General features: G+C 34.6%; 1 protein-coding gene across 1 annotated transcript in view; it reads right to left on the bottom strand.

Moving 5' to 3' along the window:
• LOC136027041 (bumetanide-sensitive sodium-(potassium)-chloride cotransporter-like) overlaps positions 1-11998 on the bottom strand; it is a 99650-nt gene extending 87652 nt beyond the window's left edge. The window contains exons 1-2 of the mRNA XM_065703963.1: positions 11856-11998; positions 9744-9977 (exon numbers count right to left, since the gene is read on the bottom strand). Of these exons, the coding sequence (XP_065560035.1) occupies positions 9744-9977; positions 11856-11900 (279 nt within the window). The 5' untranslated portion in view covers positions 11901-11998. The remainder of the gene's footprint in view (positions 1-9743; positions 9978-11855) is intronic.
• Between the last annotated feature and the right edge of the window lie 3712 nt (positions 11999-15710).

Here is a 15710-nt window from a genome sequence, read left to right as displayed (position 1 = left end):
ACACTCGCAATACAGGCGCTACATATGATTTAGAGCATGTTGTTTGCTCGCAAAATGCAAATATAGTTTCCCCTATCATAGTCCTTGAGTCCAAGACCTGCACTGATCACCAAACCGATTACGTTTAAGGTCGCCCCTCCGCTTGATATACCAAAGAGTAGATCGAAGTGGACTGGTCACACAAAAGGGACTGGTCAAAGTGTGACAACGCTCTATTTTCGCTAACTGTCATTGCTTTATTGTCTCTTATTAAAGTGATATACCTTCTCCTAACAGTTGAGGTGAGCCAATCGACATCAAAGCTTGATCTTAAATTGTATTACGAGCAAGTTCTACATTCTTTACGTAGAATTGAGGCCTCTGCAGTTCCACTCAAAATGGTCCGAGTTGATTCAGAGAAACCTGGTTCATCTCTCTCCACAAATCTCTTGAAGGCTAATCTGCATGCCAAGTTTTGGCTGCGCATCGGGATTACTTAGAGAAGATTACACCGTGGTATCAATTTTGACCTAAAGTCTAGTACAAAGCGTAAGTATAAGAAAGAACTCCGTGTGTTTCGCCCGAAAGGAATTTTTCAGTTCTCTGGTTCACAGAAATCATGGCGGTAAGTTCACAAAACTGAAGAGAGTTCAAACGGCCGTTAAACTTCCAATTTCTCACTTATCACTAACTGCATGGGAAGAATGTTATAAGGACACTTTCTCCAATAAGAATCCTTCAATCAATGCTTGTATTCATTTACTACTGTCCGCTCGATCCACGCAATCAAATATCCCTGCTGATACAATCGCAAGCTTCCAATAAGCTTTACTGAAGTTGAAACTCTCGTTTTCACTTTACATTGAAGATCTCTGCCCAGAACACCTTGTTAGAGTACCGAATGAACTTCATTCTTACCTCCAGTTCATTTTTCACCTGGTTTTATGCAGTGAAATCTTGCCAAATGGTTTTCTAGTTGGCCATATAATGTCTATGCTAAAAAGAGTTAAATTTACAGATTTTTGTGAATCATTTAGGCTAATCACAATTGCTTGTAATGTGAGCAAAGTATTCGAGTATTTAATATTGCTCATTATCTCTATTGAAGATTGCGGTGCAAATCAAATCGGTTTCTAGAAGGGTCTTGGTTCTCAGCATGCCCATCGAATTCTGCCTAAGATCCTTTTTGACGCACAATCCAAGAAGGATTCCGTGTTCCTTTGAATAGTTAATATTTCGAAGGCTTTCGGTTTTGTTAATCATAATTCAGCAATCGCTTCTTTGATTGAAAGGGTATTCAATAAAAGTGCATGTGAGACGCTACTTTATCGGTATTGCAATTCTATTGTTTTTGCTAAAGGGAATTCGAGGCTGAGTGCTCCGATTCAAATAAAAGTGGGATCTGCCAAGGGAGCGTTCTTTCATCCAGCCTATTTAAAACGGCTATTATTGATGTTCTTGATGGCCCTTTCCCTACTTCTTTTCTTAACGGTCTGGAGATAACGTATCTCACGTATGCTGACGAAGCATTGCTGATTGGTAAAACGCGCAAAGCTCTTCAATCTATCTCGATATGTTCTTGCATGGATTTTCTAGTATAGGTGTGCGAATTAATAGTTCCAGGTATACATTTTTAGCGTTATCCTGTGATTAGCCAGTTTCTCTTTCTATCGGTACTTCTGCTATTTTTCACGTTGATTCATTTATGTATCTAGGAGCACGGTTCGCTTGTTCGTTACATCAGACAAGAGAGGCAACATGTTGTCAAATAGAGGAAAGTTTCCGGTCTAGTTGTGATTCGATTGCATTAAATTGGGGTATGTTTTGCCGGAAAGATTTTGGAAAGATTTTCTCGTCTTGTGCTTCACCTCACGTTACGTGTTTGTCGGGGTGCTCCTTTTCCTGCCAGGAAGAGATATGTCACGTATTAAAAAATTAGTTTGCGTTTTATAAATATTTACAAAATATTTGAAAAAGACAGTAAAAATATTTTACTACGTAAATATTAACTACGTAAAAAAAGACAGTAAATATTTGAGTAATATATATATATATATATATATATATATATATATATATATATATATATATATATATATATATATATATATATATATATATATATATATATATATATTTTAGTTTTTAGTTTTTTTAGTTTTCTTATTAGTTTTTAGGTTTTTTTTAGTTTTTGTTGTAGTTTTTACCTTTTTTGTAGTCGTTTTTTTTTAGTTTTTCATTCTTTTTTAGTTTTTAGTTTTTTACCTTTTTTTATTTTTTTGGTTTTTTAGCTTTTTTAGTTTTTTTAGTATTTTCTTTTTAGTTTTTTTTTGTAGTTTTTTACCTTTTTTTGTTTTTTTTCTTCTTTTGTATTAATGCTAAGGCCAGGGCTCGAGCCTTGAACCTCTTGGACCTGGAACCTGGAACATAGCGCTTTACCAACTCAGCTACTTCGGCTTGAATACATTCGTTTTTGAATTGGTATATGATGAAATAATTCTGACGTCGTATAATGACGTCACTCGACAGACAGACAGACGGTCAGATCGACCGTAAATAAACTTAATAACAATAAAGCAGCCAGCACTTATGGCATCGCTTCTGAGCTATTCGCAACAGGCGGTCCTGCAATGATACTCTTGCTGCAGATGATGTTCAGCATAATCGGGTGCACTGAAGTTATACCATTAGACTGCTGCTGCTGAAATGTGCAACAAGTTTCCTACATGTCTTGCGTCACCCCCAACAGGTCAGGTTCATGCCAGGAAGATCGAGAACCGAACAGATTCACACGGTTAGACAGATCATTGAGAAGACAGTGGAATTTAACAAAAAAGCTTACATAGCTTTCATTGACTTTCGTTCTGCCTTTGACACTGTTGACAGACTGTCCCTTTGGCTATTCTCAAAAGCTGTGGTCATACACGCAAAGATAGTCAGCCTCTTCAAAGAACTCTACAGCAACACAGAAAGCGCCGTCCTGGTTAATGGGAAGCTTTCTTCTTCCTTCCCCACACAAAATGAGGTACGTCAAGGATGTGCTGCTGAACCTGAGATGTTTAACTGCGTCATCAACCACATCCTGAACGAGACGCACCATGCCCACCCTTTCAGCATCAGTTATGCCGGGAGGACTCTGTCCGATATTGACTGCGGACGATGTAGCTGTCCTTAGTAACAATTTCGATCAGCTTAAGTCTGCACTCAAGACGCTCTCTTCGACATCCTTTATAGTTGGGCTGCATATCAACTGGAAGAAAATGAAGACCACGCCCGAAAAAAGACCGCATCAGCACCACTCTCAACTGTTCATATTAACGGCCAAGCTGTCGATGTTTAAGGCAGTTCACATATCTCGGATCAATTACACCCTCAATTGACACACTTGACGCCGAAATCTCAGCCAGATCAGTCAAGGCAAGCTCTGTGTCCGGACGACTCCTGAGAGCAATCTTCCACAAATTGCAAATTAGCCGCCATACCAAAACCTGAATTTACAACGCCACAGTCTCAAGCCTCATGCTATACTCATCTGAGAGATGGCCGATAACCCAGGCACAGCTAGGATAGGTCGATGCCGTTCAGACTAGACACCTGCGTTGAGTCGAGGGCTTCAAATGGTATGACAAGATCCGCAATACTGAGATCCTGAATACCTTCAAGCTAGCGAGCCTCTCTACCCAAGTAGAAGCCCACTCTCTAAGGTGTTACGGCCAATTACTCCGTATCCCGCTAAGTACCCCCGCAAGGATAATCTCGGACTTCAATCCCTCGGAAAATGGCTGGAAACACCCTCGAGGAAGGCCACGCACTAGATGGGCTGGTGTAATAAACCAACGCCTGGTCAGCCGCGACATCAACCAAAATGAGGCCCCTTCCTTAGCCCTGGACAGGGCTACTTGGAGAAGACTGACAGCGCTGTCAACCAATTCTCTCTACGCTGGAGACCCTGCTGAGCAAGAGTGTTAAGTCAAAGTAAAAGTCAAGAAATCTTAATGGAACTCACAATCATGGATACGTCTTTATCAGTTTTTTTCGGGGTGATCGTACTGAATCAGTGATCCTAGAACATCGAGAGAGAGCATATTCAAACGGAAATTAAAAGTTCTAGCGTCCTTTTTAAGTAACGAAAAAGATTGGAAGGCAGCTAGTCCCCTCTCCTGCCTCCTTTTCCTCCAAAGTCGTCTGATCAAAATAATAAGATAGCCATTTCGTTCAGCATAGTTGAAAGATCCAATTTATATGCCTTTGGCGCTAGCAGCATCTTTATATGCTTATCTAGATATACTTCCAGTTTCTCAACAATTTACTTTTGGAGCAATTCGTTTCAAATTCAATTATGACATTAAGAAAATTACCGCCATATTACCTCAATCACTGTTTATTCTTCCAATCACAAGATTTACATAATTATTACACCCGACAAAAAAGGAGTATCAACATTGACAAGTATAGCGCTGAGAGATCTAAATTCGATCAGTTTGTGTCAATAGTCCGGTGCTGGGATGTTTATAAGGATCTTATTACTAAATTTTCTTCTACCCAATTAATAAAAATAAATCTTAATTTTATTTAGTTCAAGATTATCTTTAATTTAGCGTCTATTTATTATGATAAAGTTATTTGTATGGTTTTCTGTTCTGGGTGAATGTGGTCCTCTCGGCTATCTTCTAGTATTAATTTATAATTAATAATATTGAAATTTCTTGTATTTATTCATGGATCCTGAGCTAGCTGCTACTTTCATATTAGTGTTGTGTTATTGTATCTTTACCGTCGTGTTTATCTTTGTATTGTAGTGTTATTTGTTATTTTACCTTTGTCTAGGCCAAGTTTTTCAAGCTTGTCTCTCCATGGGCCTATGCCAAATATATATGTATATGTGAACAAATAAAATGATTAAACTTGAACTGTATGTAAGAAGCGACTCGGCTCAATAGTAACCAAACTCCAAAAAAAACATAATTTTGATAACAGCAGATACATAAAAAGAATTGACTTTTTATACTGATTCTAAACATAAAGTTCATTAATTTCAATGTTACCCATCAAAAACATCGAACCTGAGAATATTTGCTAGATTTTCAAAAAGAGGAAGGAAACACCCTCAAAACGTCAAGCGATCCCAATTTCGGTTTGCCATTAATGCAGTTTGCAATCTTAATAGCGGCTTAATGACAATTTTCTGGCTGTTTGGATTTGGCGTGTTTTGCTTACTTTTTGATGATTTTTCGCCAACTTTCCCTTTTTCTAAGATGTTTCTATTGAAAAATATTTTTTCCCGGTAACTAATGGAAAATTAAAAAATAACTAATTCCCCCCCGCCAGGATTTTGAAAAATATTGTACTCCCTCCCTAATTTTTGGTGAATTAACGCCACTGAAGGAGCACTGTTACCCACCTCTCGTACAGGAAAAAAAATATTAATGTGTTTCAAACAGTTCGTCGTAAGGAACTGTAAGTAAGGAGCGACGCGGCTCAATAGTAATCGAAAGTCTAAAATAAGAGTTTTGCTGACAATAGATACATCAAAGGAATCGAATGTTTATTATGATCAGAGATATATAGGGTTCGTCCACTTAACCTACCCCTACCCCTGGTATTATTTGAAAAACGGTCAGAAACTAAATACAAAAAGAATAGTTTTTTTTTTCAATGAAAGCAAGGTGCAACATTGAAACTTGAAACCAACAGAAATTATCCCGTAAATAAAATGGGCTACCCACTCTTCAATACCCCACTAAAGTTTTTGCTAAAGTTTTCGCTACTTTAAAAAGCTTCTTACTTTAATTAAACAACCCTTGTGTTTCAGGAGTCGTTCATAAAGAATTGTGACAAAAAGTCAAACTAATTTTTTTATAAGGCCTTACGGATATGAAGCCAAAATATTCAGGCATTTATCATTTTATTTGCATAAATATTTTTATTTAGTTGTCTTATAAAAAATTCTACCCGTTTTTATTTCACTATTAAGAAATTATTTATGTAATAGAAGTATTGCACTTATTATTTGATTGAAGTATTAATTCGAAAAGTGATCTTATTTAGTGGTAACAAGTTTTGTTAGAGGGGGAAAAACGATTTTATTTTAAACTAATTTATATAAATAAAAGAAGATAAAATAGCTATATGGAATTTGCTTCCTGTGAGTGTTAGGACGACTGAGCACCTCCCACAGTTTAAAAAAAGATTAAAAGAGTATTTCTTGGGGAACTAGTTTTTTTAGCCTTTTCTCTTTTTTGGGGGGGGAGTCAAGTTGGCTATAGGGCTGAAGGGAGGAGTGGTTTGAAGGGGTGAGGATGGATGGAGTCGTATTTGGATGGTGGTTGTTACCCTGAGGGTGTTTGAGAGAAGGTGATGGCCTTTATTTTCTTTTTTATTCCTTTTATATTACTATTTTAATTAGTCTAGGATGCTTCTGGGAATATTTATGTAGTTTTTTTTTATTATTATTACTATTATTATTATTACTAATTTAGAATACTTTTAGGAATGTTTATGTACTTAATCGATACGCGTTGGCACAATTTAAACTTTTCCGTAGAGTAATGATTTCTGTCTGTAATAGTTAACATTTTTGTTTATTATGTAGATAAAAGTAAAAAAAAAAATCAATTCATTGTCTTATTAAAAAATTCTACCCATTTTTAATACACTGTCAAGAAATTTTTATATAATATAAGCACTACATTATATAATATAATAGCACTACATTATATAATATAAGCACTACACTTATTATTTGATTGAATTACTGATTCGAAAAATGATCTTATTCAGTAGAAACAAGTTTTGTTTGAGCGAGAAAGGCGGTTTTACTTTTAACTAGTTTATATAAATTAAAGAAGATCAAATAACTGTTAGTGTTTCGTTAGTCCTTACTGTTACTTACTGTCGTTAGTGTTACTGTTAGTCCTACCAATTTCTTGAAATTTCTTAACTCCCCCTAGAATTTCTCATATTTTTAGTATAACTCTTCTATTTTGGGGTTAGACCAAAAATGGGACATGGACCACGTGCCGTGCCTTTCGAAATAAATTTATACGCGTGTGTCTGTTACTAACAGCAATGTTTTTGAGGTAATTACTTGGCTAAAAAACAAAACAAAGCAAAAAGAGAGAGAGAGAGAGAGAGAAAGAGAGAGAGAGAGAGAGAGAGAGAGAGAGAGAGAGAGAGAGAGAGAGAGAGAGAGAGAGAGAAAGAGAGAGAGAGAGATGAAGAAAAGAGCTGTCTTCCTAACCCAGCAATTGAAATAAATGAGCACTTGAATGAGGTCACTGAAGTTTGGATGACGTAACTTCCAAACTAACTCTACCTTAATTTAATTCAGGATTTTTTTTTAATTAGGAAACCATAAAATAATCTATCACCAGATAATCCATAATCTATCACCAGATAAATAGGTTAATCCTTATGACCACAAAATTACTTACTGAAGACCTGTTTTATGATTACGAAACAAATAATATTTGAGTTTCTCTAAAGTAAATACATAGATGTTCTTCGGCTGGTCAGCCAATAATATTTTTCCAATGGAGATTTTTCAAAATTGGAAATAAACAAAGACTCAGGTTTTCCTTTTTCTTTTTTTTTAGTGGGGGGAGGGTAGAAACCGATAACATCTTCTTACATATAAGTCAATATTCTGTCTTTTAGATCTTTGGGGAAAAGCCTGGATTGACGATTGAATCATACCAGGCAAAAAAAAACAACAAACAAACAAAACAGTACAAGTTAACAGACACACATACATAATGGACCCATTGGGTCTAGTGCCTAGTGATGTAGTTTAACCCTTTTATCTGTTGTTGGGCACTAAAAAGTGACTGTAAATATCCAATGCCTATAATGTACGTTGATTTTACTACGTTCCTCTCATTTTTCTAGTTTTGTTATCGCAGAAAAAAAAAAACTATACTTAGTAATCAGGCGCGTCAAACATCGAAAATGTACGGGAGGGGAAGGATTTTTTATTTATTTAATAAAGATTTTTTAACTTGGAAAAGGTATTGCTCAAAACCTGGATCTCCCCTGTCCCTACCCCCACCTATTTTGTGCCCCTTTTAGTAATATTCTAAGTTTATCTAGTTTTTAGTAGATCCAGTTTGTTACTCATTGTTCAATTACAATAGTTTGAAAAAAATGTTATTTTTTAGTATAAAGTTTTACTGAAACTATACAAAGAATATTTTGCAGTATATTCTAAAGGGGTGTCGAATCATGTTACATAATTCACCGGGGTGCGAGACACTGTATGAACATTAGACGTCAGTGTCCTGCACATATATGACAGTGACCAGGGTCATATCCAAGATTTTTATATGCATTTTTTTTATATTTTTACGAGTCAGAAAACATTTTGGGCGGAGGGTTCAAACCCCCTAAGCCCTACCCCAAAGATACGACCTTGACAGTGACTAATCGACTAGGACTCGTTAACTAGTCGACAAGATCACGGTGACTCGTAAATAGTAACTAATTGACTAGGTTTGACTAGTGACTTGTTCGCTAGATGACCAGTCGAACCTTTGATAATGGTGCTTTAAAAAGTGATTGTACCCAGATGCAATGTTTTGGATGCTCACAATAAATTTCATGAAAAAAGAAGTTTATGTACAAGGTCCAATATTCGGAAAAAAAAAAAACATATTGACAAACTTGTAGTATTCTATCACTGATATCGCATTCATGCTGTTTTTACTAAATACACATAGTAGCTATCTCTTATTTGTTAATCAAGCAAAACATCATTTTCCGTGCAATATTTACTTTTTATTTATATATGATTAAGCACTCAAAGTGCCAAGGACAGGGAAAACAAAATAGGGCCGTTCGAAACCATTAAGTGGACATTTACATAACCATACAAGTATATGCCTTTAAAACTACAAAAAAGTAGGAATCAATTTTTTAATGAAAAAGACCTCAATGTACAGTTATGGAGTTTTTAGCAGTAGCAGGTGTTTTTATTTTAAATTTAGAAGAACGAAAAGTGCATGAAAAATGCAAAAAATAAGCTAAAAATATGGTACTAAATTGCTTAAGAAGACATATCTTTCCTTTGAAGATGTAGTCTTTGATTATTAACAGATTGTTAATGTTTAAATTTTTATAGACAAAAGCAGTGTCGAGTTTAACTAATTAATTTTGCTTATAAATTTTCAAGGTCTAAAATGGTAACATTGACGGACATGTATTATTGCCCTATTAACTTCATAATTTTGAAACAGCCAAAAAGAAAATCTTCGAAAATTGTGGTTTTTGGGCATGAATAGACCAAGACGGGTACAAAAGTCTTGATTTAATGTTCTTGGTTCTTTAAGAACTTCCTTTCCCAATAGAGAAGACACAGAGCTGAAACAGAGCTGAAACAATGGCATTACATTGGAAGTGGAAAGGAATATAAAACCCCATAAAATACATGGTTTATTTATTTTGCGACATTAGGTGAACCGACACAAATTTAAATTCGTTGCTTCGCTGAGTTTTCATATCTAGTAGTATTCCGAAGAGACGTTTACCGCATTGCCGTCATATGCATTACCGTCAGTACGGGGAATGGGACTGTTTTAGCCTTTCTTAGTTATTACATAATAAAAAAAAATGTCTTAATCTGTACATGTGACATGGAGGAAGAGAGGGTACAAAATAGGAAAACCCCCTTTTACTCATTGAAAATTTTAAAAGAGGAAATTATGAAGAAAGTGAATAAGACTAAGAACTTCAAAACGTATAGGCCTATCAAAATTCAATATTAGACAGACCTCAAGCTTAGCTAGGGACGGGTCGTACAGCTCTTCCAAGGTTGGTCTTTGGCCAACATTGAACGAATGAAGATTTTTGTAATTGTCTAATCTTGGTAAGGCTTCTTTTGTGTGATGGTGCCAGGATTTCTCGTAAAAAGAACTATTTCGTGACCTTGGAGTGTTATCAGAATTTGTGCTACTGACTAAGCCTGGAACATGCAGGGTTGTAATGTCAGAGTTGTGTTTATTCGCCTGAAAAAAATAGACAAAATTGACACGTAAACTTCTGCATATAAATCATTAACACATATGAAGAATTTCAATTTAACTTATATCAATTATTGAACTGTGAAAACTGCTTTTTGCTACTGAGTAAGCCTGGAACATGCAGGGTTGTAATGTCAGAATTTCGTTTATTCGCATGAAAAAAAATTTACTGACAAGATTCATACACATAAACTACTGCATATAAATCATTAACACATATGAAGAATTTCAATTTAACTTATACCAATTAGATTTGAACTGTGAAAACTTCAAAAAGATTAGAAAACAAAATGTAAATGGGTGCAACTGAAAAACCTAAAGCCTCCAGCAAATCCCTTTCACGACAATGTTAGCCCTGTATTTTAAATTAAACCATCATACAAATTTAACATAAAGTGAAAAATATAAAGAAAATGAAATCAAGACAAGGCTTCGGTCAAAATTTTTCTGATAGCTAACCATACTTTGTTTATGCTTTTAACAAAAAAAAAAAAAAAAAAAAAAAAAAAAAAAAAAAAAAAAAAAAAAAAAAAATTCTATAAAGAATAAGAGAAGGTGTCACGAATCTTCTCTCTTCAAAAATATTTTGGGGAACGCTCTCTCTCCAAAATATTTGATTATTTTGTAGAAAATAAAAATGGCTAAATGCTAGAACAATCTGCTACAATTTCAGATCAGTCTTACTGATTTTAAGTAATTTCAATGACGGCAGAAATTTGCCAATTATACAATTATTTAATTAATTTCAGTCATGGGTCAGGATTGACAAACATTGTCAACATACAAAAAACATGTTTTCAAATTGAAAAACTTTATAACAGCGGAATAAACAAAGTAAAAATTAAACTGGGTTTTAAATAAAATAAAACTGAGTTTCGAAAAAAATAAAAATAAAACTGGGTTTTAAACAAAATGAAAATAAAGCTGGGTTTTAAACAAAATAAAAATAAAACTGGATATTTTTACCTGCAAAAAAACTATATAAGCTTTTAAATAAAGTCCTCTAAACACTTTATTGTTGGTACATAAATAAAGCCAGCAACTTTGAACAAGTATTACAGGCTACAGCACTGTTTTGAAGCTTCAGACTCTTAAGCATAAGTGTATGAATTACTTTTAATCTTTTAATTGTTTTTAAGCAAGTAACAAAAAGAATAACAAAAAGAACTTTGGAAAGGTTTAAAATTGGGGCTGCCACTAAAAATTTTAGTAATAACACAAGATTCAATTGCAGAAAATCTGAAGACTTGAAAATACATTAAATGATGATAACACATGTAGTTAATATACTTTTTCAGGGTACTATTTCGTACTTTTCCCAGGATTTTTATTACCTCGAGAAAATCGCAGGGATTGGCAGCTTCAGTAAAAGAAGTTAACTATTTGACTCCAATAGAACTAATTATGTTGTTTTCCAAATATGGCCGTAATTTTTCCATCAGCAAGTGTTTCTGGTGGGTTTTTTTTCCAACTTCGGCTGTTTTGGATTTAGCAAAAAAATAATGCATTTTAACCATTAGCATTGCTTTTCATGCTAAATTAAAAATGGTATTGAGAACTTTTTTATAATCCTACTTTTGTTATTAATGATTTGAATGATATTGCCCGAAACATTGAAAAATTCAGCGAAAAAACTTGAAGGAACACGGAATGGCTGATTGAAATCAAGACAGAGTGGCCGCCTTTATTGGGCCAACTTCAGGAGCCTTCATCAGTGAGCTTAAAATAGCCAAAAAGGCTCACCAAGTTACTATCTTCCAATTCTCAACGTAATTACACCTTATTAATTTTTGTTTTCGGACCTAATGAAAGGTAATGTGCATAAGAAACCAGTATAAATAAACATGATGACGCTGGCCTTACCTCAACTGAATCCACAGTAAACCTATTTGAATCATCTGTATCCATTGTAGAGATTTCTAACTTCAGTACTTCTCTACTAGAAGTCCGTGAAGAACTAGCTTCCCAAGACAGAGAAGCTGTTGCCTTAAAGAGAAAGGAGAGGTTAGAAATTACAGATAAGAGAGAATCATTAAATTTTTGAAATTCTTAGCTAAACTTGCGAACTTTGAACAAGTATTTCGAAACTGTTATGAGATTTTTGGCTCTTAAGTACACTTTGAACAAACTATGCTTAATTAAGTGAGGATAAGGTTCTTTTAGGAGTCACGTTTTATAACGTTTTTTTCGTTTTTTTTTTTTAATACGATGATGGCTCAAACAGCTGCAATTCGACACACGAGCATTTTCATACGAAAAATAGTCCATTCAACTCATACGTATGTTCAAACACAAAACATAATATGTCTAAACACAAATACGGGGTTATCCACATTTTTAGTCAATATTTTTCTATAATTTTCTATATTTTTCTCAAGACCAGAACATAATTTACGCTTTACTAAAAAAAATGGCTGTGGATTGTCAGTTTAGTATACATATACTGATATATATTCCTTAAGGTTTTAATCATTTTTATTTATTAAAGTTAAAAAGATTAAAACATTTTAAACGTATTATGTCGTTTAATGTTGTAGGATGAGAAGATTTAAATGGCCTTTGAGTCTTCAACGGAAAAGCGAAAGCAAAACAGATATTTTCGTTTAAAACACACAAGACAAGATAAGTTTGTTCTAAAATAAGATTAATAAATGATAAGTATGTATTATAGCTATTAAGCTGTTATATTAAGAAATTGTTTTTTTTTATGTGCTATATTACTGAAATTTTGAGATGGTCATGTCTTCAAAACAATCCAAAGATCACATAGCAAGGAACTTTGGGGTTGACATACCCCCGCCACCAGATTTAGGGGGCCGGGGTTGTAAATTATGCCCTGGGGTCATATAAGTTTTTTACGGGAGGTGTGGTTGTTTGAACTTTAGAGGCAGCCCATTTGATTGGAAATGTATAACTCTAGTTTCTTTTTAAGAGTCAAAATTGATGAGAGCAACTAGCCCCCCCTCCTGACAACCTGTTTTCCCTTAATGCATCTACTCATAATTGTGAAATAGCCATTTTGTTCATAATAGTCCAAAGAGTATTTAACAATGGCTTCAAGGTGGACACAATCCTCCAGAGCCCAGGCACAAGGGTTGTAAGTTATGCCCTGGGCATATAAGATTCTTATGGAATGGATTGTCGTATAAGCTTCAGATCGGATGGGGCTTATTCAATTAGAAGTCGGAAGATCTAGTGCCCTTTTTAAGAATCAAAAGTAAAAGAGGTCAACCAGCCACCCACAAAATGCTATCATTCCCCAAAATACATCCAATCACAATTTTAAGAGAACTATTTTGTTCAGCATTATTGAAAGATCCAGTAACAATGTTTTTTGCGATGTCAACCTCTCCAGATAGTCAACTTTTATTATTAATTTAGGCCTTTAAGGGTAAGTTGTGGGGGATTTTTGAACTAGCCAGAAGGCACTAAATGCATAATTTAACTCCAGTTATTGTAACTAATGATGCTAAAAGTATTAAGAAGAAATTCTTAGGGAGAGTTCAGGAGTTTTAATTAAAGGAAAAAACTATATGCATGCAGGTTTTCAAAAGGGCATATGAGCAATATCATGGGAAGCATCACTCTATAATAGCTGGAAATATCATTGAAACGTTTAAAGGAGCTAAGTGAATTCAAAACTAAAAGTTCTAGTTCCCTTTTTAAGAGTAACAAGAGATTTGAGGGCAAAAAGCCCTTTTCTCAAGCCCGTTCATTTTCCAAACGCATCCAGTCAAAACTTTGAGAAAGGCATTTTGCTCAGCATAGTAGAATTGTCCAGCAGCTATGTCTTTAGCGATATTAGACTTGTCAACCCCCCAGAATTATGCAATTGTGGAGCTATGTTTTAAAACTAAATGTTGTTTTAAAATAAACCAAAGGGCATTTTGTTTATGGTTGCCAATAAGACACTTCGAAATATATCAAGAACAACTGGGGTATTAAGTTGAAACTTTTGGGGATGCTACTATTACTACTTCTGCTCTTACGATTTAATTGTCCCCTTCCCTGGGGGCAGATAAGGTTTATTTATAGAAAGGGTGATCGTATAAACTTCGTAGGGGGATCATTGGATTGCTAATCAAAAGTTTTAGTGCCCTTTTTGAGAATCAGACTGATGGGAGGGTGGATAGCCCACCCAAGTACCTCGTCTTTTCCCGAAATACATCTGATAAAAACTTTGAGAAGGCCATTTGCTGTCGTAGAAACTCCGAAAAAGGCCCATTTGATCGGAAAAAAAGAGAAACAGGCTCCACTTAGATGAAGAATATTAGGTCGGGGCTTTATCATACAAGTATCCAATACTGAAATATTAAATAAGCGGAAACCGACCAGTGGCCACCTGGGTAGCAGGTGTACCTTTTACTACTGAACAAGCAATGAGTAAATATACTTTTTTTCTGTGTGTGTATTGTGGGAGCAATTGAACTTGTCCTGGATTCTGAAATTTTCGTTGTCTTTTTGGTCCATCAGGAGAAGAAAGAGAGAGGCAACATATAGTCAAAATTCGTATATTTATCAAAAGCCGTACTTTCATTCTTTATGAAATCTTCCTCCCATTGGACGTTATGAAGTAATTGATAAAGAAAGTAAGAAAAGTTTCTTTATTCACCTCAAATATATATGTACCAGCTTATTCTTAGGTCTTGAACACAGAGAAATGCCGAAACTTAGGGTCAAAATAAGTATACCTATGAAAAGCCAAGCTTTAAAAAATATAAGTCAATCAAATCAATTAAAGACATTGTTTTTTATTATAAATAAGGTCATTAAAAAAAAAACAAAAAAAAACTCTTGCAGACTGTCTAGAGCCGAGTTTGGCTCATTACCCTCTCATTACCCTTCCTATTTTATTAAAATAAAATTTTCTGCTTAAACGACAACAATTTCAATTTTTGAAGCAATAGTAAAATGTAAAACGAGCGGATACCTATCACCAGCCACCTGCGTAGCAGGCAGAAATTTCGCCACTGAGCCAGCAATGGTTAAATATAAGTTGTTTGAATCTGTGTATTGTAGGAGCAATTGAACTTTTCCTGGATTCTGGATTTTTGTTTTGTTTTTTTGAGCATCCGTGACAGAGGGAGTTATCAACTTGGTGGAGGTGAATATAGACTAGACTTCAGAGCAAAAGCCATGGCTAATTAAAGTTAAGACATGATCTATAGTTTCTGTGAGAAGTAAAGCTGGCTGAACTTTTTCAGACTAGTTTAAGAATGATTAATTTCACTTCTCGATGACAGTCTAGTATCCATCTTAGGGCAGAACTAAGGTAGATAGGCATAAAGTAAGTATAATTTGTGCAACTTTCCCAAATTTTGCCAAACAGTCAAAATTTTTAACCAATGAAACCTAACTCCCATTGGAAACTATGAATTAAATGATGATGAAACTAAGAAAGGGTTTGTTCATTCACGTTAAATATAAATATGCCTGTTTATACTTGGGACTTGAACACAGAGAAATGGCTAAACTTATAGTCTAAATAAGTATACCTATGAAAAGTCAAGTTTCTATTCTAGCTAAAACCTGAAACTCCATTAAAACTGCAAAGAACTTGAAGAGAAAAGTAAAAAAAAATATGCTTATTTAACAGAAAAAAATTAGAATTCCATGTGACCGTTGATTCAAGTTATGGATGTTTGATATAGTTTCTAAAATGTTCATAGTGTGTAAGCGCACTGGTCAAAAATAGCTAGAACGGGACGTTACACAAAC

This window comes from Artemia franciscana, chromosome 5, assembly GCF_032884065.1.
Source record: "Artemia franciscana chromosome 5, ASM3288406v1, whole genome shotgun sequence".
Classification (NCBI taxonomy): domain Eukaryota; kingdom Metazoa; phylum Arthropoda; class Branchiopoda; order Anostraca; family Artemiidae; genus Artemia; species Artemia franciscana.
Note: the sequence above shows the minus strand (reverse complement) of the source record. Positions and strands in the feature narration are given on the sequence as shown.